At 47.3% G+C, this 25560-nt stretch overlaps 1 protein-coding gene across 10 annotated transcripts in view; it reads right to left on the reverse strand.

Moving 5' to 3' along the window:
- Positions 1–25560, reverse strand: part of GRAMD1B (GRAM domain containing 1B) — a 225706-nt gene that overhangs the window by 22244 nt on the left and 177902 nt on the right. For 6 of the 10 annotated variants that reach the window (XM_048827188.2, XM_075122208.1, XM_075122207.1 and 3 more), the window contains 8 exons: positions 21718–21738; positions 18225–18248; positions 7617–7701; positions 5532–5635; positions 5265–5360; positions 4555–4635; positions 1738–1853; positions 1007–1163 (listed from right to left, as the gene is read on the reverse strand). In XM_048827188.2, coding sequence (XP_048683145.1) covers positions 1007–1163; positions 1738–1853; positions 4555–4635; positions 5265–5360; positions 5532–5635; positions 7617–7701; positions 18225–18248; positions 21718–21738 — 684 coding nt within the window. Of the gene's footprint in view, positions 1–1006; positions 1164–1737; positions 1854–4554; positions 4636–5264; positions 5361–5531; positions 5636–7616; positions 7702–14853; positions 14915–18224; positions 18249–21717; positions 21739–23663; positions 24156–25560 lie in introns of those variants that run through there. The other 4 variants (XM_048827185.2, XM_048827186.2, XR_012665752.1 and 1 more) reach the window with 4 other exon arrangements.

Raw genomic sequence — 25560 nt, forward strand, 5'->3', positions numbered from 1 at the left:
TTAAAACTGTGATTAATCACGATTAATTTTTTTAATTGCAATTAATTATTTTGAATTAATCACATGAGTTAACTGCAATTAATCAACAGCCCTAATTGATATATTTATTTTTAATACACACAGGGACCAATTTTTCAAAGTCTGAACACTTGCATCCCCCTTTGACTTCAACAGAAGCTGGGGCTGCTCAACACCTCTGGAAATCAAGCTAATACTTTGTGTGCATGTGTGTGCTGCTATATCATGTATTCCCACAGACCTTTTTATATTTCAGTTAAGGTTGAGTATATACATAAGGATATATAATAAAAAAAAACATATCCAAGTTGCAATTATCCCCCAAACAAGCACTATAAACCCAGGAAATTCAGAGTTCAGCTTAAACCCCCAACACAATCCGAACTTGTCAAGGTGTGGAAACGTGCAGCCAGGCCACCTCAATCACCTTAACTCTGCCTTGGAGTGACGCCACGAGTGAAAAGAGATTTTAGAGGGGAAAAAACAACCAACCTGAGTCTATCTTGAAAAATCAGTTTCCTTTAATCTGGGCCCACAGATGCCAAAATGCTTTCATTGCCACCATATAACAGGCATGGTTAATGACTTTCATGGCAGGCTGCAGGTCCCCCTTCTTTTTTTTTTTTTTTTTCCTTGTGGAGGGTCACGACGACAGATCATAGCAATGCTTTTGGGGGTGGGTTATTTTTGGTTGCATTGGAAGAGAGACTATAGGAGCAGCCTGTTACAGCACGGTTTATTTAAGAACTGTCAAAAGAAGGAGGATCAGGAACTCCCTGCTTAAAGGGTGTGTGTATAGATCTAAATAAATAAATAAATAAGACAACAGTATCCCCAAGAGATTACACATAACTTCTGCAGATTGCTAAATTATCGACCTGAATCTCTCCTCTAAGTCATAGCCTGTCTTTCCATCAGCCTATTTGTATGCTCCTGGCCTCTGGTCTGCAATCAGATTTGGGACGGGGTAGGGGAAGGAGACACATACCGAAGTTGGCGCTTCACTGCTCCCCGTGGATGTCAACGTGCTGGCGGTGATGGACTTCTTGGGCAGCAGAGGACTAGCTTCAGGTTTGGCCTCTATGCTGCTCTTGGAGGAGCTGTCATTCACTTCATTTTCTTCTACAGGGATCTCCTCGCAGTAGCTGTAAATCCACACAGAACACACCAGTCTTTAACTCTGTATTTTCCTACCTCTGGCCGGGACTGGAGATGGGAAACATTGGAATAAGGATGTTCTCATGGTATTTCCAGCCTGAGCGGAAGCAGAAATGACTGGGAATCTTGTGGGAACAGCCTTTTCCCAACATGGTTCCAGCCTCCAACATTTCAGGTGCTTATACAAATTATCAAGAGGTTTTGGTATCTTCTGTCAGGATAATGCATTGGCTTGTGTGAAACACTATGTGCTCGCTGCAGTGGCTGGCTCCAGTCAGTGTAACAGCCTGCTCCTTGCTAACAGAGCTACTACTCCTTTAACTCAAATAGCAGGGCACTGTTCTTTCAGTGCTGAAGGTCCATTGACAGGTAAAAGGATATGGTCCATGATAAGCATCTGCAGCATTAGGTGCTTAGTTCAGATCTCCAGCCTGATCCCACAACTCCTTGCACACTGAGTTCAATGGTAGTTGGAGGCCTGCAAGGGATGGGGGTCCTAATTTCCTGAAGGCATCACCAGCATTCACAATCCTTCATCATGAGCTAGTTTCACTTACTCACCCCATCGTGTTGAAATCATCATCAGGAGGCACGTAGTCTTCATCATCGCTGGTCAGCCCCAGTTCGTTCCCGTAACATTGGTGGACGAAGTGCCAGAGCTCCTTTGGACACAGGGGCTACGGGGGGAGGGCGGAAAGGATAATACCATACACCTTCCATCTAAGAATTCCAGACACTAACTAATTCATCTCGCTTAGCACTTACATAGCACTTCACACCTTCAGTGTGCCACCCTAACAATGACTGACTCATCCTCGTAACACCCACGCTTGACTCACCCAAGGTGTCCCAGCTGTGAATAGAACCAAGGACACCTGATAGTTATTCCTCTTCTCCAACCATGAGATAACACTCCGGCCCAGTGAATGCCAGAGCCCAGGAAAAGCCTGGCATAAACATGCTGGCATACAGGTCAGGCCTATGGGGGTCTCAGCCCGAGGGGAACTAGTGGAAGTTTCTGTCCATGACCTAAGGCAGGGAACTGTTGCTGGGTGTTCTAGTTTCCTGCAATGCTGCTCACCTCACTTTCTTTCTCTTTCTTTACCAATTTAAAGCCATTTCTTTCATTTTCACAGAAGGGCTAATTTCCTGCCTGGGGAGCTGAAGTGAGAGCTCAGTAATGTAGCTCACCGTGGCATAGCATCTTCTCTCCCAGGGCCACAAGCTCGTGACAGTCTCTTCCTGGCAATAAACCCCAGTGATGCTGTGAGCATACATATTGCCACATACAGAAACTGCCCCAGATTAGAGACCACCCTGATATAGTAGTCACACCATTACCATGCAAGCTTTTGCTGTCAGCTCAAGTTCTGGCCTAGATAGCTCTTGGTCACCTCCTTGATTTCCTATACAACAACCTCATGGCTCGTCAGATGCCTGGGAAAGAGGAGAGGAAGCACCAGGACGAGGATAGCCCTGGAGCAGCTTGGAGAGGGAGACCTGCCGACAAATCTCCCTGCATATCCCCATAGTGCTGTATAAATATCATCAACCATGGTAGTTCTGCTCCTTTAGGAAGCTCTTCTCTCCTTCATGTGTGTTTTTACCCTCCCACTGACACGATACAAAGGACCTCTGGGTTTTTTGACAAGTTTGTTTCTTTTTCTTTTCTTTTTTTTAATGGAGGCTGCCCACATTTTGCTGCTACAGAGAAAGCCATTAAACAAAACAAAACAAAACAAAACAAAACAAAACAAAGCAAAAAAACCTCAAGTGGCTTTGAGGAGACAAAGATATTTTCCCCTGGGGCTTTAAATTGAGAAGACTAGCGTTACTGTGAAGAGATGGACTCGTGGCATTACTGTGAAAAGATCATACACGCCACTAGTTAGAAAGAGAAACAAAATTACAGGGAAGGTTAATCTTCAAAACCTAGCCCTTTGGGGATCAAGATCAGCTGATCAGAACGTGACTACATCTTCCAACTATGCAGAGAAGAGGCAGCAGAACTTGTGATGTAGAGGTTCTGGGGAACAATAAAGGGATGGTTTGTTTCCAACAGGAAATAAAATGACAGGCAAGAAGGATTTCTCACTAATTAAAAAAAATAAAAATCCCGTGAACCTTTCTGGAGTTGGTTGGTTTGAATTTTTCCCAGTTGTTGCTGTCTGTGACAAGGAAGGAAAATCTTAATCAAGGTTCAATGATTTAACCATGTCACAGTAATCGTCAAAATGATGGCCAGGCTCAAATGGGAAACAGATTTACCAGGAGGCAATCTAGTTCCATTTCATCCTCTGCCCATCTGCAGTCTATTCAATTCATATGCTTTATCAAGGGCACCTGGCTGGGTTTCTTTCTTTTTTCTCCCTCCCTGCTACCAGCCTTGGGCCCTGAATTTGGGGAAAGAGCTTAAAGTATTTCCTGTCTTCACCGCTCCAAATCTCAGTTCCTGTTTGTTTCAAGCCTTGAACTAAGGACACAGACTTTCAATATGAATTTAAATAAGGCTGTTTCAATCACTATGTTACACTGGTGATACATTAAGGTATCGCAGAGAGAAGTTTATCCTGCTACATGCTAACACTGCCTTGTCCTGAAATCAAGGCCTGCTTTAGTTAACATTTCTAGCGTGTTGTGAGCTCACACTGCTATGGCATTGCTGAGCACACCTCCACGTGCTGATAGTCCTATCTGTTCCATCCTGGACTCTCACTCCTGCAATGAGGCTGGACATACTGGTACAGGATGGAATCTGCAAGGCAAACCAGATACATTCGGGACTCCAGCTGCTGCAGAATAGGTGGCATATACTGGCACTTTTTGGAACCATACTCTTCCAGTGTTACCCTATGCGTCTTGCATCTTCTCTACTGCTCCCACACACTCTGGGATGTCATAGACTCATGCTCTGTCTCTGTCCCATCCTTGACTCTCCCTCCTGCACTGTGTGCCTGTTATGCCCTTTGCCTGTGTGGTCAGAGATTTCTGCTACATGCAGGAACTACTTTTCTCTGGGCCAGTTAATTTTAAATGAGGGCCTTACGAAAACTATTGCTGGGCCACACACGTATTCATACACCAGCAGTGGTAAAAGAGATGGGACACATTTTCAACAGAGGAGCTTTAATTTGTGTGCCGATATGCCTATGCATAAAAGTAATTCTGTGAGTAACAGGGGTAATTGCACTTGCACAATTACCTGATTTGCTTGCATAGATGTGCATTTACTATACCTACAGGTTCATGTATATGGATTAGTCACAAGCACTGTGGATTCCTGCATGGGTCTGAGCTGGGGTAGCACATTAAGCAAGCAGACTGCCCCAGCCAGGCAGCAGGGAGCTCTGCTACACGCACACAGGAAAGTCTCCGTACCTTTTCGAGGAGAGCATTCTGCCAGAGTCTGAACATCATCATGTACGTCCTATCTCGGGCACCAAAAGAAGTGAAAAAGTGCTGAAAGGGCAGAGACAGAGAGAAAAAGTGAATGCCAGCAAAAAACAGAGGAACCCGATTTCAGCTTCGTGAGCAGAACACATGGAGAATTAATGAGCTTATTGAAAGCAGAACTGTTCAACTACTGAGCAAAGGGGGGATCTGAGCGTCATTTACCCAAGGGAGCATGTTTGAGGACATGATAAGTAGCCATTAACTCAATAACCTACACTGTGAGTCAAAAATTCATGTGCGAGGGGTTTGTAAGGTAAATAGCATTATCCCCATTTTAGAGATGGGAAGTCTGAGGCTCAGAGAGGGGAAATGATTTGCCCAACTGGCAGGGATTAGTGATTTCCCAGTCCCTTTCCCTAATGCCATCCTTGCATAACCCTTTCCCCACACAACAATCCATTCGCTGTCCCTAGATCAGCCAGCCTTATCTCAGGGTCTGGATGCTGTCCCTACATTACCCTCATGTCCCCAAAGCTACACTTAGCAGTATGCAGTGTGTATATTGCATCTCTGCGTCTACCCAATGCCAACATCAGCGCTGACCCCACGTTAGGTATTTATACCACCCCGGCACCAGACTAGCTTAGCACTCACCTTGTGCAGATTGGCCAGAAGTGGAGGGTTCTGGGACATACCTTTTCAGTGTCAGTGCAAACTTGGATGGCGTTAGGAATGAGCCGTGCAGTTTTTTCCTTGGTCATGGAGCAGATATCCTTCAAACGGACTGTCAGCTATGGTCAGGGCCATGGCACAAGAGAAAAGGGATGCGAGAAAGAGAAAGGGGATAAAGAGGTGAGTTAACGAAGAAGTCACAGCATGCCCAGAATGCTTTTGAGATGGGCAAGAAAATCCTGACAGCCCTGAAAATCACAACCCTGATGGAGAAGTAAGAGGGTCTTTACCAGTGTTTCCCAGCGGAAGATGTTGCTGTAGAAGCAGATCCAGTTTTCGGAGAGGTAGAGTCGACCCTGCAGGAGAATGTCTCTTTGAAGCGCACATGAGTAATCTGTGGATAGGCACCAGAAGATAAGCAGGAAGCAGGAGCACTGGCATATTGCTTGAGCTGGCAGGCCAGACAGAACCACAACTATGCCAAAACAAGTCAAAGAGCTGAGCCAGGAAAAATGGCTGTATTTTCCTTTCCACTGTTCGGTGCCATTAGACATAGCTCTGCCCGCCTGAACCATCCCCAACAGCTCTTCTCCCTCCTCAGCATTTGCACCTTCCAGACAGTAACGGGTGGTTCCCAGATCATCACGCACGCACAGTACGAGTGAATGGATGCAGTGCGACGGGCAGTAGTCAAACCGCTGCAGCACGGTGGCTTAACTGGGAGTGGGAGAAACGGGCAACACCGTGTGAAGGGGCAGCGCAGAGCAGGTGTGAAGGAGGGGTTACAGGGAGAAGGTGGAGCAGTGCGACTGCTAAGGTGGGTAACCCAAAATAAACAAGAAAAAGGCCCACGTGACAACTCTGGACCTTCCTCCTAACACACATATGGGGAACGTGGAGCTGGATGGGAACTTGGCACAGCTGGACCTCTTCGGTGGCTTAAACTTTACCCATCTGTGCTGAGGCCTTTGCTTTAACCCTCCTTTCCCCCACCCCTCCACACACTACTCCTTGCCTGCTTATACTCAGCCCTTTCTTCTCCCCTTCCCTCAGATACTCTCCCCTCCATCAGACAAGGATCGTTGTGGTAGGGTTGAGTTAACAGCTGCAAACCAGCTCTCAGGCTAACCCCTCACCTGACTCACCAAGTGGGAAGGGGACTTTTCTCCAGGCTCTCAAAGCCATTAGGAGCCAGATCCTCAGGCAGAGCCAATCAGTGTTGCTTTAGTGAAGCCAGCAGCAAAAGGGCCGTTTGCACCAGCTGAGGATCGGGCCCTACATATACGGGAGGCAGGCAACGGGCTTGTTCACTATACTTATGGCTGCATGCAGAGTACGGACACTGCACATTCCACTAGTGTAGGTGTGAACAGCTGTGTGGAGGGTGAGGCACTGTTTAGGTGGGTGGAGTACAGGGGAATCAGCCTCACCTGTGCCAGAGCCTTTCACTGCTGGGTGGAGCTCCGCACGGCAGCGCGGGACGCAGCTGCCCTTTCACTCACTGTGGCGTGGAGCTCCGCACGGCAGCGTGGACGCAGCCGGCCTTTCACTGCGGCGTGGAGCTCCGCACGGCAGCGTGGACGCAGCCGGCCTTTCACTGCGGCATGGAGCTCCGCACGGCAGCGTGGACGCAGCCGGCCTTTCACTGCGGCGTGGAGCTCCGCACAGCAGCGTGGACGCAGCTGCCCTTTCACTCACTGCGGCGTGGAGCTCCGCACGGCAGCATGGACGCAGCTGCCCTTTCACTCACTGTGGCGTGGAGCTCCGCATGGCAGCGTGGACGCAGCTGCTCTTTCACTCACTGCGGCGTGGAGCTCCGCATGGCAGCGCGGGACGCAGCTGCCCTTTCACTGCGGCGTGGAGCTCTGCACGGCAGCGTGGACGCAGCTGCCCTTTCACTCACTGTGGCGTGGAGCTCCGCATGGCAGCGTGGACGCAGCCGGCCTTTCACTGCGGCGTGGAGCTCCGCATGGCAGCGCGGGACACAGCGGCCCTTTCACTCACTGCGGCGTGGAGCTACACACGGCAGCGTGGACGCAGCCAGCCTTTCACTGCGGCATGGAGCTCCACACGGCAGTGTGGACGCAGCCGGCCTTTCACTGCGGCATGGAGCTCCGCACGGCAGCGTGGATGCAGCCGGCCTTTCACTGCGGCATGGAGCTCCGCACGGCAGCGTGGATGCAGCCGGCCTTTCACTGCGGCATGGAGCTAACCACACCCTACACACCACCGCAAGTGTAGACAAGGCTTCAGGGTGACCTCTTTCTAGAGGAAACAGACTCATGCACCTGTCCCTGAGCTTCCTCCCGAAACGTCCGCCCACAGCCTAGCAGGGCACAGTGCAGAAGGGCAGGGAGGAGCCCAGCCAGCCTTACCTACTATGAGGCGCTCAGTGTCAGGAAGCTGTTTGAAGAGTTTCCTAAAGTCTTCATTACGCTGTTTATACGTCGGACTCAACACCTGCAAATAACAGAGTGACCATTAGAGAGGGACTGGGAGTGGCGGGGAGAGAAAGACAAGGACATCAGGGCATGTGGTGCAAGGAGGAGATTCAATGAGTTTATAAAAGCAGGAGATTTTATCCCAGTGACACATCGAGGGGAAGATTGGGGGCTTAGTTTAGTAAGTGTGCAGAAGGCAGGAATAAAGGAGGAAGAGACCCTGACTTGTCAGAGAAGTGGGAGCAGCAAGCAGAAGGTCTATGCCATGGTCTGCTAGGCGGCAGCGTGGAACAGCACAGCAGTGACAGCTGCAGGGAAGCTCTCATGGACTGCAGACTTTCCCAGCACCAGGTGCTAGAGGAGCTCTGGAGGTGGTGCATCCCACCAGCTATTCCAGAAGACAGCAATGCAGGGAGTGGTATAGGAACCCGAGCGTCAGGTGCTGCAGAGAATGAGGTAGAAACACTGGCACTGGGAGCTCATGGATGCTGAAGTCTGGAGCTCTCCCTGCCGACTGGTGTGGTGCCAGCACTCCCGTGGGAGACAGGAGAAGCTGCATGTGGGGACTTTACGCTGGCCCAAATGAAGACAATCAATGGAAGTTTTGCCACTGGCTGCAGCAAGACCATGAGCTGGCTCCTCTCCTGTGTTTACTAAACTTTAGTATGAATCCATCTCGGGAGCGGTAATCTTGGCCAAATGCAGCCTCCTTGGCCAATGCTGACTTCTGAGAATGGCTGAACCTTCCCTGCCGGCAGAGCCTTCTGAGAGCTATGAATGGAAGCAGGCAGAAATGCCAATGTAGCACATCTCTCCTCTAATCCAGAATGCTCCCTTCTCCTGAAGTACAGCCCCGTCTGTCTAATCCCTTCCCACCCCTATTCTTGCAGGGCAACACGTTCCCTGAGTCAGAAAGACAGGTGAATGAGGGTAGAACGCAGGGAATTCAGAAGTCGCCTTCTACTAGAGGAAGGGGAGGGAGAGGACACCAGGGAGATTACTTGCCATGTGTAATACAAAAGTATTAGCACAGGAAGAAGTGAAGAAAAAAAATCATGCAAAAATCAGCCCCTCTCATTCCCCTGAGAACTGTCTCACTAGGAATTTAGCTGCTTCTCCTTTGCACCCCCCTTCGAGTTTGATTAATAAACCATTAATAGCTCTTTGCGTCATCTAGGTCCTTCAGAGACAGTCTGTGGACCCAAAGATAGGTACTTCATTACCATGTCACAGTCTTGCACTGGACACAGAAATTTGCAGGTGTGTGAATTGGGAATTTACTCACCAATATGCCAATCTGAGCATCCAAATGTGGGCTCAGGGCTAGAGGTGGGCCCAGCGGAGGAGTTCCAGCCTGGAGCCAAATTTCTCCAAAGCTCATGGTGGGGTGAGCTAGGAGAAGGGGTGCAATCAGAACTGAGGTTTTGGTTCAGCCCATTGGAGAGATTGAGTTGAGCAGTAAACTTTGGATCTGGATCAGAACCTTCCCCTGCAGTCGGGGACATTCCGATCCCCAGTTTGGGCTTGGGATTCTCCATGAGGGCTTCCATATTTAAAAACTGGACTCTCCAGAGTCTTCTGTTTGGCAGTGGGATCTAAGTGGCAAAGAGAGGAGGCACCAGAACTTCTGTGACACTGATAAATGAAGACACTCACGGCTGGAATTTCTTCTGATCCTGGGCTGTCATATTCTTGGGGTGAACTGTTCAGCCCCCCCAGGTACCACAGCAACTCCTCGTTCTCTTGACCCAGCATGGGGCCCCAGAGCGCACCACACTCCAGCAAGCAATCCATGACACCCCCTCGATACCTTCGACCTCTCTGCCACCTTCCCCTTTTCCGGCTCACACTGCCACTTGCACTGGTTCAGATTCAAAGTCAATGAATGAAGACACAGCAGCAGCCTGCTTCTCTCCTCCTCACATTCAGCTCTTCTGCCCTAGCAGTCTCTGCAGCTCCAGAGAAGAATCACTCTCCAAGAGACTTTGAAAAAGTGGCTCATAAGGGGAACTCACTGGTCAGCACTATTCGCGCTCTTGTGGCTTCTCTCTCACTGGTCACCACTCGGGAGTATCCTTTAAAGGAGCACTGCAAAAGTGCCTTCAGCTGGAAGAGTCCAAGCGGGGCTGCAAGGGGGCAGCAGTGCCTTACAGACACGGCTGCTCAGGACAAGCAGACACTTACATAGTCCAGCTCTCCAGGACCCCACAGTGTTAGCAGTAAATCACAGATCTAGCCTCAAATTCCGAGGCTGCTCAGGACACCAGTATGCAGCTCACCAACACAGCCTGCTGATCAGAGAAGCAGTAACTTATTTCTTCAGCGCCTGCCTCAGGCTCTCCTCTCCCATCTCCTTTCTGCTCTGAAAGGCAGCTTTGGTCTTTGTTAATTTTTCTCATGGACAGCGCGGGTGGGGAGATACTGAAATGATTTGCACATGCTTTAAGTTACTGGATCTGGATAACTCTGTCGGCCAATGCCCTGCAGTAACCCAGGCTCAGCCCTGCCTCCAACAGATGTTTCCTGTAATGGAAAGTTGTTGGACAGAGCTTGCGTTGAGGGGGAGGGGAAGGGAGGAGGAGAGCACAGCTATGATGAAATCAGCAACATGAGGGGAGACTGGACTGGTCTGGAGCTCTATAACCCCAAGATGCCTTTGAAAAACTGGAGTTCCTCCTTTTATTCAGGTTTCAGAGTAGCAGCCGTGTTAGTCTGTATTCACAAAAAGAAAAGGAGTACTTGTGGCACCTTAGAGACTCATGAAGTGAGCTGCAGCTCACGAAAGCTTATGCTCAAATAAATTTGCTAGTCTCTAAGGTGCCACAAGTACTCCTTTCCTTTTATTCAGTAACCAGGTCCACGTTTGCAAGGTAGGGTGAGGATTGCCTTCAAGCTCCGGCAGCTGGACTCGCTGAGAGTTCAGGGGAGATTGGTTTAAACTTCTGCAATCCACAGTGGCTGCCCCCCTCACTACCCCATCCCCCTTAAAGTGCAGAAATGCTCAAAGGAGGACATGCACAGGAAGACTTTGGTAATATGGCACAGCTCCTGTTCAGAATGCAGGGTCACTGATGATGATGATTCTCTGGGAGCTGGGCCAGAGTGTATCCAGTAAAAGACTCAAAGAACTGTGCACAAGTACATCTACAAAACCTCAGCTCTGGCTAAGCCAGAGGAACCAGAATAGGGCTTAATCCCAGGCACAGGGACTGTGACTCACTGATGCGAAAGAGAGATTCCTGGGGAAGCAGGCAAGCAGCTTGCATTTGGTTCAGTAATCTCTCTCACCCCAGACACTCAAAAGTGGAATGGCTGAAGTTAGACTGGACACAGATGTGTGTCTCTCAGCATCGCCAGGAGCGAAGCAATATGCCCCATCTGCCAAGAACAACAGTGGAGGGTGACTTCTACAAACCAACACTACTATATTCAACAATGACAGCTTGCTCTGTGATGGGGGTCTAGTGCTGCAGACAACTGCAATGTAAGGGCTTTGGTCACGGTCATGAATGGAGCTGGTTGAGAAACTACTTCCAAAATCACCTGCAGGGGCAACTGATGTTTCTCTTCTCTTTGCACATCCACCTACCTCCTCTGCAAAGAAGCACATACTGATAGCAAGAGCCAGGCGGAGTTGATGATGGTAAACATTAACTCTACCACAAACACAGGGAGCTGGGACAGAATGACACCATGGGGGGGGGGGGGCAAGGACAGATAAGATGTTAGGGTAAAGGGTGGATTTCACATGGAGAAACATCCTTGGCTTTGGCTGTTCAAACACAGACACAAATCCTCTGGCAGGAAACCCAAAGCAATCGATGTGGGAGGGAGAGGACAGGGAGGCTTGGCAAAGGATGGTCTGGGACTGTACAACATAGAAAACTAAAGGAGAGCGGGAGAGACATTGAGAGGGAGCGGAGAAGAATCCTCTGCTCAGAGCTGCACCAAGGATGGACTTGGTCCTCGATGTTTCACGAAGGATGTACACAGGTTTTGGGATTGAAATGGATACCTATGACAAAAGCAGGCCAAATTCTTTGCTGGCACAAGAGGGCAAAACTGTTGTTGCCCCCATTAATACTAGCAAGGAACTTGGCCAAATACTCTGCAAAATTTGTTCCAATGTCTTTGATTTGCCAGTGTTTGCAGCCTCTTTTCGGCTTTCCCCATATATTCTAACCGAAGGAGTCTCCTGCCAGGAGTGTACAGCCGTTTTTAAAGAGAATGGCAGGAATGCTGAGCAATTTTCAAGTAATTATTGGGGAATTTTGGTGTCAAGTAAATTTTGAATTCCCAATCACTAGATTAGGAAATGCCTGATTTCTAGGCCAGATTAACAAAAGGAGTGCTTTGCTGGTGTGGCAATACCAGTATATTACACCAGCAAAGTGATCCTAGTGTGGACACAGTTTATATGGGCATTACGGCTTTTGCCAGTACAGTTTATTTCTACCCTCCCTCCCCCTCCCGAGCAAAACAAACTATCAGCAAAAGCATAGTTTTGCTGGTATAACTGTGTCTACATTAGGGGCTTTGGCCTGCACAGCTACACTGGTCAGAGATCACACTTCTTCACACCCAAGTAACATAGGTGTGCCAGCAAACACTTGTAGAGTAAACCTGGCCTTTGTGCTAAGATCCTCCAATCAGAGAACAGAACATATCACAATGACATACATGCCCAATCAAAACTAATTGATGCAGGTCAAAGTTTGAATACTGAAAACTTGTAACGAATTGCTGATGAACTAGATAGAGACCAAGAATTATTTGCAGAAATTACCCAGTGAATCATTTAAAACAATGGGTTTCAGAGTAGCAGCCGTGTTAGTCTGTATCTGCAAAAAGAACAGGAGTACTTGTGGCACCTTAGAGACTAACCAATTTATTTGAGCATAAGCTTTCGGGAGCTACAGCTCACTTCATCGGATGCATGCAGTGGAAAATACAGTGGGGAGATTTTATATACACAGAGAACATGAAACGATGGGTGTTACCACACACACTGTAACGAGAGTGATCAGGTAAGGTGAACTATTACAGGGAGCTGGTAATAGTTCACCTTACCTGATCACTCTCGTTACAGTGTGTGTGGTAACACCCATCGTTTCATATTCTCTGTGTATATAAAATCTCCCCACTGTATTTTCCACTGCATGCATCCGATGAAGTGAGCTGTAGCTCCCGAAAGCTCATGCTCAAATAAATTGGTTAGTCTCTAAGGTGCCACAAGTCCTCCTTTTCTTTGTTTAAAACAATGGCAACATTTGAGAAAAATCTCAAGTTGGCTGCAGACAATTCACAAGCAAAGGAGAACTGGTGTTTATCAAACAAACTGCTTACTCATCTGTACTACTGGGGCCTTGTGCAGTGCGTCCCTCCATACTGTGTCATTGTCTGATTCTGAGTCAGTAGCTCAGGCTGACACGCAATGGTGAAGCAGTTTCAGACATCACTTTCCTTTCTCCCAAAGGTATACACAGCTTATCTCCTCCAGTTTTCTTTTTGGTTGGTGTTTTGGGGTGTGTGTGTGTGTGTGAAGATCTTTTACTCTGAGAGCTTGAATCTCTCTCTCGTATAGTAAAAAAAAAAAGGGGGGGGGGAGGGTGTCTCTCTGTTTCAATCTCTCCTCCATTTAACTTCTTTCACTACCTTTCTTTTTCATCTTTCCAGTGGACCTTATGCCTCTCCTACTTTTTACTCTCAGTTTGAGTACACCATGGCTCTGATTCTCCACTATCTTGCATCTTGTGCCATCATTCACCCCTGTGCAAAGGGAGTGTAAAAAACGACCATTCTGTTTGCGTGGGGGGGGGGGGTCCACCTATTTTGCTTAGGTGCAAACAGCAATACATTGTATTGACAAATCAGGCCCTGATGCTGCAGCTGACACGAGTTTGCTTGTATTATTGCACATAGTACTGCCGTGAGGCATATGTCACACCAAAGCTCCTGTAGATGAAACTACAGCACTTGACTGAATGCTGTATTTTAATCAGTCCTTCCCAGCAAGCAGTATACTGCCTTTGTTAGAGACTTTGGTCTTCCATCTTGAATGTATTTGTAATTTGAACAGGGTCTGGATGATGATTTTGTAGAGAGCGAGAGAAAAGCACGTGCTTATCACAATCCCATCTCTGGTCTTCCGGTGTTTTGTGATGACAGGGTAGCACATGCTGCTTTGAGTGAGATGGTACTAGAAGCTGAATGTTCAATTGTGTGTGTGGATCAACAGAGGTAATAGCCCGAACTCTCCTCTGGAGCCACTGTTGGGAAAGTTCATTTGTGTGTGCGTGCAGTGTTTGTGTGGACAACTGTAAACAATGCAGAGTTTCTGGTGGCACTTCATCCCACTCATTATAGTCTGTGGTTAGAGCTGCGCCCCAGACTTTGCTCTCAAAGAGAAATGGATTGAATCATGCTGCTGTGCTGTCAGAGCCTTTCAGCAGGTTTCTTACAGGAAGTTTAAATAATTCTAGAGGCATTTCAATGATGTAGGCAGAAAGCAGTGAATTCTTGTGAATGATTTTTGTAACCAGGGTGGAACTCCCTGATGCCCTTATCATGAAGCCAATGTGCATAGCGGGTTTAGAGTGAGCTATAAGGAAAAGAAGAGGTGGAGGAACTGAGGCAGAGAAACAGAGAAGGAGAATATTCAATGCAAACACACACCAGGAGAGAGAGAAAGCAAGCTGCAGGGGGTGAACTCTACAGGGAGATATGAGAGTGGGGGTAGGGCTGGCCCAGGGAGCTGATTAGTCGATAGAAAGCCCCTTGGATGCACCTGGGTCTTGCAGGTCCCTGGAGCCAGCTCTGTTTGCTCTATCTCGTCAAGGACATCTCTTTACTCTTGCTAATTCTCTCTCACCAGTGACTGGGAAGGAATATTTGGCAGTACTGCATCCACTCCCGGCGGTTTGGCCTCCATCTGCACAGAGATCGCAGGAGGTGATTTACAGAAGCTGCACTTGCTACATACAGCAGCTGGAAATGCTGGAGAAGCCCGACACTCTGGCACCAGAGAGCCAAGAACCCTGAGGTCATACCCCTATTTAGGGACAGTCAAGAGAGGAGGGTCACCAGAGTGATTTATAGCGGAGCAAGCAGAAGACAAGAATGGAAGGCTGGGCTGTCTACATGTCTCCATAGAGTCCTCCTTGGCTCTGACCTTGGATGTGGAACCTGAGGAATATAAACTGAATCCTCCATGCTCTGACAGGGAACAGGGCCTGTCGTCCCAAGTGGGGAAAGAAAGAAAGGAAAGAAGTGATTGTTTATGGAAAGAAGTGAAATGTTTCCAGAATACACATATAGACTTTTCAAAACATTTACTGGTTGGGGGATTCCTGCTAGTGGCTAAGAGCGTTCCAGCTTCCCACACAGCTAGCTCTGTGCCAGAGACAGGCCCAAGCCCAAACTGTGGATATGAAAACTCACAAACTTTGGGGAAGATTGGATTGGTTCTGCAACCTGATTTCATGGCTTAGGCCCTCTCTCTAGAACGGGCTGGACCAGAACACCAGATCCAAACACTCCAAATCCTGGAAAAGCTTGACTCTGGATTTGAAATTCGTTGTTCATGCCCATTTTTACTCTTGTAGGTGTTCGCACCTTGGCTTTCCCTTTCAGCTCCATGATTTCCCTGCACTGGGCCTCACACTAGCCCATACTTCCCTAATCTCAGCTCCTTTACTGAGCCTCAGAAACCCTCTCCCAGCGTTGCTCACTCTCACCATTTTATTGCAAGTCTCAAAATATTTGGTATTTCTCTTACAGATCCAACTCCTGAAGTCATGTTACTACATGACAATCCCAGCTCTCATTTTAAAATAAAATAAGATTCTAGCCCTCGAGGCTGTGGGGAAAAGCTTGAAAACAAAATCCCTGATGTCTCAAAAACCAGGAGGCAAAGAAAAAGAACCCAACATTTATTATAGTTCAAATCCCATGATCTCTTAGCCAATCTCATGATTTTGGGAGCCTGACTCATGGTTTCTGAACACTTGGGGTTGGGCCATATTGCCCTGGGCCTGGTTTCTTCCTACTGCTAAGAAATAGCTGTTCCACGGGAGGGATGGTGTCTTGACACCCCATGAACAGCTAGCTGCATTCTCCAGGAGAAGGGGATTGGAAGAATTATTCCACACAGCAGAACGGCTCGACCAAACACACCCTATTTTAGAAAAAGCAGTGAAGCGATTTCGTACATCTACCACAATGCCCATAACACAGCCCTCTTCCCCGTACGTAATAGCAGCATGAGTTGATAAGCTATTGGGTCCCACTGCCGGTAAACTCACACAAGGGAGTGATTTCAACCCATAACCAAATATCAGGGATGTGTGGGTTTGTTATGAGGAGGAGAAGTGAGGGACAGAATTGTATCCATTTGCCTGGACATGAGGTTCCTTCTAAGCTGCCAACATATAGCAATACTGTTTAAGGGGGGGATTTTACTAGTGATATTTCTACACTGGCAGAGTGTTTTTGCCAATATAGCTTATCGCTCAGGAATCCGATACAAGCTATACTAGCAAAAACACTTTTTTGCCAGTCTAAATTGCATTTACACTGGGAGGGTTTGTAGCTAGAGCTATACTGGCAAACCTTTTCTAGGGTGAAGCGAGCCTGAGAAAACTCCGTCACCTTAAGAGTCACTGGACAGGAGGAGATGACATACCAGACCCCTTCTCTCAACAACAACAAGAGACCTGTGCTAATGCAGACAGACAACTCTCTTAGTAAACAGAGCTAGGTGGCGACTCACTGCTGATCTCAGTCACTGCATGCCCGCACCTCACTGTCTCAAAACAGATGAGCAGACACAGAGCACTTAAGCCCAGAAGAGGGACACTCAGAGTGCAGCCTGAGGGCTAAATGTTGACTGCAGAGGTCTGCATGTGCTTAGTAATGGACTTCTAATCAATCAGGCTAATAATCCTGACAAGCCAGGACCCAAGTCTGCTGCTCCTCACCAATGGCTCTGGAAATGCCTTGGGCAGCTTTCCCTTTTCACGGCTGTTGAACTCAACCAGCCAGCCAATAAATCCATGCTCCTCAACCTAGGAGATATGAGCACAGGTGCAGGGCTGCATGTGTTCACTCTGGATCAGAAATGGGTCTATATGATTCAGCTGCAGCCCATATTCTCACTGCAGGTGTGCGATGCGGCTTTCTAAAGCCGGGAAGCTCTTTGGAACAGAGCACTGGCTCGTGAGTTCAGACTCGGTCAGGAGATCTGTTAGCCCCTTTATGACCAGGGTTGCTGGAAGCTGTAGTCTCCAGAGAAAGCAGTTGACTAAGTGTCACAAGACTGGCTACTGGATATTATATAGAGGATTGCTGGTGGCTCAGCCCTGGGGAGATGAGAGAACTCTCACCATGGGTACCAGGCTGGAGGCATAGGAGATATCTAAGAAAGGTCACCGAAGGAGAACGGCATGTCCTCTCCCCCGCCCTGCTTGCTGAAAGCTGGAAGGGCCTCTGTTGGCTATTGAGAGTTCCCTGTGGAAATCTCCTTCAGGTACTTAGCTGGCCCTGAGGAAAGGGACCTGAATTGGTACTGTATTTTAACTCTCAGACTGGGCACCTGCCAGGCAGCCTCCACCCCTGATTTACAGGACATAGAAGGAGAAGGGCTAGGACAGATGGAAGGTCTTTCACTATTGGGGAAGAAGGGCCTACTCTTCTATTGGTTCTGTACTTCGAACTTCACAAACTATAAATTCTCCCCCCGCCCCAGTTGATATGGTCCTGATGCAAATCTCACATGCATCTCTTGGAAAGCATGGGTGGCACCAGAGAACACACTAGGAGGCAGAGGAAGGGTGAGTTCTAAAGCAAATATTCACAGCTGGAGGTTGCTGTAGTCTTGGAAGAAGAAAAGACAAAATGGAACGTGGGAGGGAACAACTTCTATGGGAGAAGCAGGGACAGGTCAAAGTGGTGTTAAGGGGAGGGGAGATAACATAGCAGGCCAGACAGAAACAAGAAAACCAGTTAAAAGCAGCAGGAATAGGGCTGGTGCCTCCACAGCCAAAGCCAGTGTATTAATACAAAGCTGATGGGCAGGAGCGCTTCAGGGAAGAGCTACACTCCTAGGGTGCATGAGGCTCCGTAAGTGAGGGTGAGAGTGAGTCTGCGTGCAGTGTAGGTGTACCTGTGTTTCACATGTACAGGTTTAAAGACACGCCCTAGAGCTGACTAAACTGCAAGACTACACCAAAGGCGAGCTCTCTAGACGCCCCCTGGAGATGGACTCTAATTTATGGATCTGTCCCCGGAGGTGGGGGAAGGGAAAGCGTCTGGTTATCCCAGTGCTGGTGATCCTGGCAAGACATGTGGGAGGGACTGGCCCAACACAATGCAAAGCAGTAGCAAATTACTGACAACTGTTACGCTATCACTAGCATTGATTCCTTTCCTGGAGCTCAGGTGGCCCATCCCCGTTTCCACATTGCTGCTTTCATCTGGCCACAACGGCTTTGTGGACTAAAACAAAAAAAGAAAAAAACCACGCAGAACGCAGCCAGTGCTTACTCTCCGGATGTGCTGTCTCTCATGCTGAAAATACATGGAGGAAAAACAAGAGAACAGAAAGATAAGATAGAGCGGACACAAAACCACAAGAGAACCATAGAAGCAGATCACACCAAAGCATCATGCAGCAGGGAATGGCTCCCAGCAGTCACAAAATCAAGCAGCTCTTGTATAAAACACAATGCCGTCTTCAGCTATGGTTACTGACTTCTTTACATGCTTCTTTATGCCACTTCTCCATGCTCCTTCTGTCTGTGCTCTGTGTTTCTGAGTACCCCCACCTTTCTGTGCATGTCAGTCTGCTCTCCATACTTCTGATCACCTCTCTGCCGTTTCCTCCTGTCTGCAATCCACGTTTCCTCCAACCCAGTTTGTCTTTCTCTACATTTCTGACCACTTGCTAACACCATCTGTCTACACTGCTTCCATTTGCCTCCAAAGCCAGATGTTCTCCTGTCCTTGCTTCTGTCCCTCTCCTTGCCTGTCTGTGCATACTGGATCCACACTAGCTCCCACTGGAGTCAAAGAGACTTTGGTCATTGACTTCAATAGAAAGAGGTCTATTGTTTTCTGCCCATGCTGCCATCTTCACCCCGTCTATCCTTATTAAACACTTTCCCCTCCTAACGAGGTCTGTCTTTGTCTACACTCTACCTCTCATGAGGAAAATTCCTGTTTCAAACCAAAACTCATTTCAGAACTGAACTAGTCAGCAAAGAGATTTGATTTTAGAGATATGGAAGATTTAAAAATAAATAAATAATGGTGACTACTGGAAGTGGTGGCCAGGCAGACGTGCAAAGTGAGTGAGTGAGTGAAGGAAGGACAGTGTCTGGAAAAATTTGGTGTCTTTCTAGCTGTGCTATGAGAGAAGAGCAAATTCCTGCCTCAGCCACTTAGACTCCCAGAGCAGACAGGCAGCACGTACTGGAGGGTGGGAGCTGTGGATGAAGGATACTTTGGTGCAACATGATAAAACGTCTCTCTGTGATTTCCATGATTCAGCGCTCACAAAAAATGTAAGTGCTCTACGATTGTGATGTGTACACAGCTCAACAGATAGTGGTATTGGTCAGACATGGGATCCATATCTAGGGTATCTCCTTGCTACAACCTCTCTGGGGTCTAGGCTCCCAGGTTAAGAGGGATCTAATGCTTTGCTTTCTCCAGCAGTCAGGTTCCCATGTGTGCTGGCTCCAAATTCATCTTACTCTAGAGTAGGTGATCATGGACGTTAGAGGTCTGTATCAGAGCCTCACAGATTGGCTGGAGGGATCCCACAATTCTCCTAGCACCCAGCAGAGGTAGGTCCAGAATTAGGCCAGAGGATAAGATGACTTTTGAGATACCCTGGGAGGGGAGAGGGAAGGAGAAACGAGAAATCCTAGTATGCTCACTCACCTCTAGATATTTTTGGCTTTACTCACAGGTTTGTTTTTTGTTTGTTTGTTTGTTTTTTAAACTTTACTCTGCCTTGCCAAGAGCCTATACAGAAGTTGGTCATAGTTCTCTGATACCTGTTGGGAATTCTGTAGCCAGGAGAGCCTGAACCTTGGGAAGCATGAAGCCAAATAAGCCTGGACTAATCACTGCTAGGTTAGCATGTAGTCTACATCAGTTATGACTGGGGAATTCTTAATGAAGGAGCTTATGGGTCCAGTTCAACAAAGCATAGACTCCACATGTTAAATCCATCCTTCTTCAAAAAAACACTTAAGCATGTGCTTAACTTTAAGCATGTGTCCCAAGTTAAGCACATGTTTTAAGTGCTTTACTGAACAGGTATTGACTGCTGAATAGAGGGCATATGTCCAGATATTTAGAGGTATTTAGGTACTAACTCCCATTGATTTCAGTTGCCTAAATGCTTTTAAAAATCTAGGCCATACCCCATACCCTAGAAAAACCCAAGGTCAGTCTCAATGAAGAGCCACAACTTTTGAGAGTCTGGACTGTGGAGAACCAGTAGAAACTGCCCTTCCCCAGAAAAGCTGATGATGCAACGGTGGTTCTGCACTGCCACTGTCTTCCTAGCTAAGACCAAGGACACAGCAAACTCAGTTAGATAGACTGAGATATAAGATATTGAGTGTTACACTGACTTCTGTTAGTAACGCTCTAAGACATATCACTGGGATCTCCTGCCCAGTGATTCACTCCTGCCAAAAACTGCTTTGAACACTCCTGAAACTATGTACTTTTAGCAAATGTGCTGCCCGTAAAAAGGGCCATAGACCCAACTCTAGAGTTCCTGGGCCAGATTTTTAAAAGTGCTCAGCTCCCAATAGCTGCTGCTGTCTGTTATGGGAGTAGCTGGTTGCTGAGCACTCCACTTAGGTGTCTAAAGGGGAGCTGAGCTCCTTTGAAAATCTGGCTCTGAAGTCTCTTTATCCAAAGAAAAGTTATAGTAAACAAAGCATCCCAGCCATGTGCTTTCCCCATGATGTGCAGAGACCACCTTGGGGTCTGAGGGGAGTTCAATCTCCATGTTTTATTCAGTCCTTGGCCTCTCTGCTGAGCTTCCAACAGAGCCCCACTTTAGTGACAATTACTGAGGACTTCTTTCTGATGGGGCAGCCACCTGTTCCAGGAGACTCACCAAACTAGGGCAGCTGAGCATCTGCCACATAAGTCACAGCTTTCAGTGGTACTGACCTGGGATAGTGACCTAGAAGGGAAAGGCTCCATTCCCCATGATCAGTCCCTGGAATATGCCGGGCCCTTCTAAAACAGTGCACTTTTCCCTCCCAATAGTCACAAAAAAATGCTCTCACTTTCCACCTAGGCCCAATTTCAGGAAAGGTCGTATGTGTAGTAATTGCTGGACAGCCACTGTTCTTCCGATCTGGTTTTAAATGAAAGATGCTAATTTAACACCTCATCTGCATAGCCACTGTGCGGCTGGTATCTACTATCAGACCATGGGGGAGGATGGCGTTCATCTGTGAAAACCAAGCTGCCGCTATTTGCTTGTGGAAAACCTGAAAACTGACAGCGTTGTGCGTCCGAACGCTGCCACTCATGATCTCAAAGGGGGAAAAAAAAAATCAGATCAAGGCAGAAATGAAAGACGGTTTATGTTCCTGCAAGCTCTGTGGGCAGGTGATTCCCCTCCCGCCCTCACACCCACTCCAAAAGGCGTGAACATTTTCATATATTTGTAGCTCTGTTTGGTGCTATATAAAGCCAAACTCTATTCTATTCCAAGGAGATCCAATGAGAGACAGGATCCGGAGATCCTGACTATGTACGTGCAGCAGGAAGCCAGTGACTGAGAGACCACATCATCTGCTCCCATTCTTGGAGGCTCCTCTCTCTGATATCCCTCCCTTAAGAAGCCAATCCCCTCTTGCCAGCTCTGAACCATTCCCCACCCCGCCTTTTCTGAAATGATCAACATGCCCCAGTGCCATTGCAAAGCCCCTTTTAACCCAGCCCGCCTTCCCCACCACCCCCACATGTACCAAGGGACAAGAGAAACTGGAGTACTTACATTATACCAACTCTGGCTTTTCTGTAAGGACAAAATAAAAGAGAAGTATTAGTTATTGCAAAGATCTTAGTATGAGAGAGAGAGAGAGAGAGAGACAGAGAGACTAGAACCCATCTGGTATGTACAGTATAACTATTCAACAGAAAGTGGGAATAAAGACAAAAGACTTTGGTGGGTTTCAGAGCAGAGTCTAACATGTTTATTCCCAGTTATCTGACTTAAAGAACAAACCCAGAAGTATGAGATTACAGCAGGAGGCAATTCATGCTCTCTCTCTCTCACTCACTCTCTCACGCACACTTTGTAATCATTTCTGCAGAACAGCAGCACCCATTAGCAACATTAGAGCTAATGATCACCAATCATTTCTATTACAAGCTCCATTTTCCCACAGGCCTGCTGGCTAGCTGATAAAAATGCCAGCATGTTCTGAGACCCCTTCCAAATAAACACTTGAAGAACTACCAGGGTGAGCTAGGAACTTGATTTCACTTCAGTCAGTCACAAAAGGCATCAGACAGACCCTTCAAAAGATTTGGATGTGGAAAGCAGCATGTGAAACAAAGAGAGTGAGAGAGAGAACACTACAGTAATAGAAGTGCTCAGTAGTGCTGGGGAAAACTGATGGCACTTTTTTCCATGAAACTGAGTATGAAGAGTTTCTCTGCCCCTTTGCCTGTGATTTTGCACCCTGTCATTGAGACATTTTGCACTGTTTTGGGAGGCTGGGCCGTTTGTCACATTTGAACGCGTGGAAAAGCCAGTTCAGCTGGAAAAGTCACGCTCGCCATTTTTCAGTGGGAGGTGAGAGCTGTTGGATTGCAAGGGGAGGGAGAGAAATATGCTCTGCATTCCGGCATGGTGCCCCTAGTAATACTGCTATTGCTTAGGTGGCACTTGCCCTACTCTTGAGACATGCCTGGAAGTATGATTATCCCCATTTTATAGATGTGGAAATGAGACATCGGGGGCAGTCTGGTCTCAGGGACTACGAAAGGAGCTTGGATTCAGAGCCCTGGACTCTATTGTAATCCTCTCTTTGAGCCAGACTTGCTCCCTGACTGTGGGCAAGTCACTTCACTTCTCCAGGCTCCAGTGTTCTCACCTGTAACAGCAGGCAATTATATTTATTATCTACCTCCAGGACACTGGGAAGCATAATGCTACTGTGGACTCAATCCGCAAACTCTCCTTCATGCAAGTAGATCTTACTCAAATGAGCAGTCCTGCTGACTGTGCTGGGGCTAAGGATTTACAGGGTTGAGCCTGTTTGTAAATGTAAAGTATTACTAAGGCCAGACAGTACCACAGAACTTGGTGGGGGGGAGGGGGGTGTGCTGGCTTCCAGCACTGGGCACTATTGACTAGACCACGCTGCCTCTCTACACCTCCACACACCCTGATCACTTCACGTTGTTTGCAAAAATGCTACATTTCTACTCATGTGACGACAAGCTATTTTTAAAAATCTTTTTGCAACAAATACTTGGCCTATGTCTAGGTATTGGGAACAGGATTTTGCTACCTCCACTTAGCTTAGAAATGCTGCTATGCTATCCACACCATATGGATTTCAGGGCCATTTTGAGTTCACATTGCTCAGACCAAGTAGCACTAAATGTCATCTGTCCATATCTGCCCCAGGCCAGGCAAGAACAGGCATGCATCAAATGAACATCGTATTAATTTCACATTCTACAATATACGCTCATTTTATAGGCAGGGTGTTGTGTACATAACTCTTAACCTGGAACTGGCAATGAGACCTGAATGAAATGATCAGGCCTGAATACTCCTAAATTTTGAAATCAGAAGATCAGCTTTTGAGTAAGGCTTCCCAGAATCCTTTGCATCAGCTCCTGAGTGAGTTGAAAAAGGTGTCCACCCCAGAAAACTGCTCAACTCCCACTCCTTCCCCCACCCCTCCACCTTGCTGCACAGGTGCAGAACTTCACAAGCACTCAGACTTCATTCATGGAGCCAACCCTACTCAAAGGCCATGTGCATCCTTGGATATTTTTGATCCACAGCAAAAACACCATAAGAATATGCAATCTGTGGCCCTCACCCCCATGGAGCAGAGTTACTGAAAAACATAAAGCGTCCATTTCTGGGCTGTCCCACAAATCTGGGCAAGGAAAAGTGAATCACAGTGTGGACAGGTCTTCAAGACACAGAAACAACCAACAGCTTGTGGAGGGGGATAATTCTTACTGGCTACATCCTTCTGACCCATCCCCTTTCCAAGGCTGGTCTTACCCGCTGCTTTTTCTCCCGAAGGGAGTCCTCATCCAAAGGAGCAAGGAGAAACAAGAAGAAACCACTCTTGTCCACAAAAGGCACAGAGACCAGGGCATCGTGTGGCTCAATTCTCGCTAATGATAGAGTTTGTCTATCCACCCATCCATCCATAACTCATCATCATGGCATCTGGGTACCTGAGATGGAGAGGTTCTCATGCAGATTTCTTTACCCTACCTTACAACCCTCTGGGTACCGCAAAGGACAGGAGTGCCTGAAAAGTAACCCCCCCACACACACACAATCAAACCAAAAGTAACAGGAAAATGTGGACTTTGCTTCCACTGAGGCTACTGAAATGAACTTGCATGTGCCGTAGACTAAGAGCACTGTAACAGAGATTTCACTCCCCTCTGCTGCAGCAATTGTAGCAGGCTTAGTTGCATAGAGAACTCTGGATTAAGGTGGTGTCATTTTTTCTCTAGGTGAATTTCCCTCCAGATCTGAATCCTCTCTGGCTTTCTCCTGCATAATTATAACCCATGTTATAGTTTCTACCGGAAACTCAGTAGCTGGGCACATGCTCTTGTTTCTGCATTTATTCAACAGATCCACTGCCTATTATATTTCCTTTAACCTTTTTTCAGATTGTAAATTCATCCTATTATGTTTATTCCTATATTAGGGGTTCATTTTCTAGGGACTCTGTTTTACTTCTGCCAAGGTTTGGTTTGATGCATGGGAATATTTTTAGGGTAAGCGGGAACTTTAGAAGCAGCAATAAGATCTTGCAGAAATGACCTGAACCTACATCAGGTTTCCCTAAACTTCTTCCTGAGCCTCCAGTATCCTGGCATTAGTCTGCTCTCAGAGCTCCTATGGAAGAACTCCAAGAGGGGAGAGAGATTAGAGAGAGCACAAACTGAAGGGAAATGGATTATGGGGTGTAGGAGCCCAGGAGAGAGAGAGAGAATAGGAGGTATGTATGGTGGAAGCATATGTTACAGGAAGCTGAAGGAGGAAGACTATTGTGGCTTCGGGGACGTCGACAGACTTCTCCTCCTGTGCACCAGAATAACAAGCGTCAGAGAAACCTCACAATTTGACAGGTTTCAGAGTAGCAGCAATGTTAGTCTGTATCCACAAAAAGAAAAGGAGGACTTGTGGCACCTTAGAGACTAACACATTTATTTGAGCATAAGCTTTCGTGAGCTACAGCTCACTTCATCGGATGCATTCAGTGGATGCATTCTCACAATTTGAAATAACCCAGGACATTTATATAAGATGAAGATTCCTGCTCACAGCCTCAGGAGCCTAAGCTTAAAACTGGCTCCTGGCTTCATCTCCAAAGCGGGTTGTGCACTGATTTCTTTACAAGGTGGGAAGGAGTCGGGATCAAGGAAAGAGTCCAGAAGAATCAGCAGGTGGTTTAAAAAAGAAAGAAACAAGTTCTTACTTTGATCAGGTTAAGTCTGTCATACTGGAAAAAGAAATTGTCACAATTAGAACTGAAAGGAGAAAAGGAAATAAATAATATCTATCATAAACGGTGGAAATAATCACACACACGACTGAGGAGAGCTTCCACTGACCCACACG

The sequence above is a fragment of the Caretta caretta genome, chromosome 22 (assembly GCF_965140235.1).
Source record: "Caretta caretta isolate rCarCar2 chromosome 22, rCarCar1.hap1, whole genome shotgun sequence".
Taxonomy (NCBI): Eukaryota; Metazoa; Chordata; order Testudines; family Cheloniidae; genus Caretta; species Caretta caretta.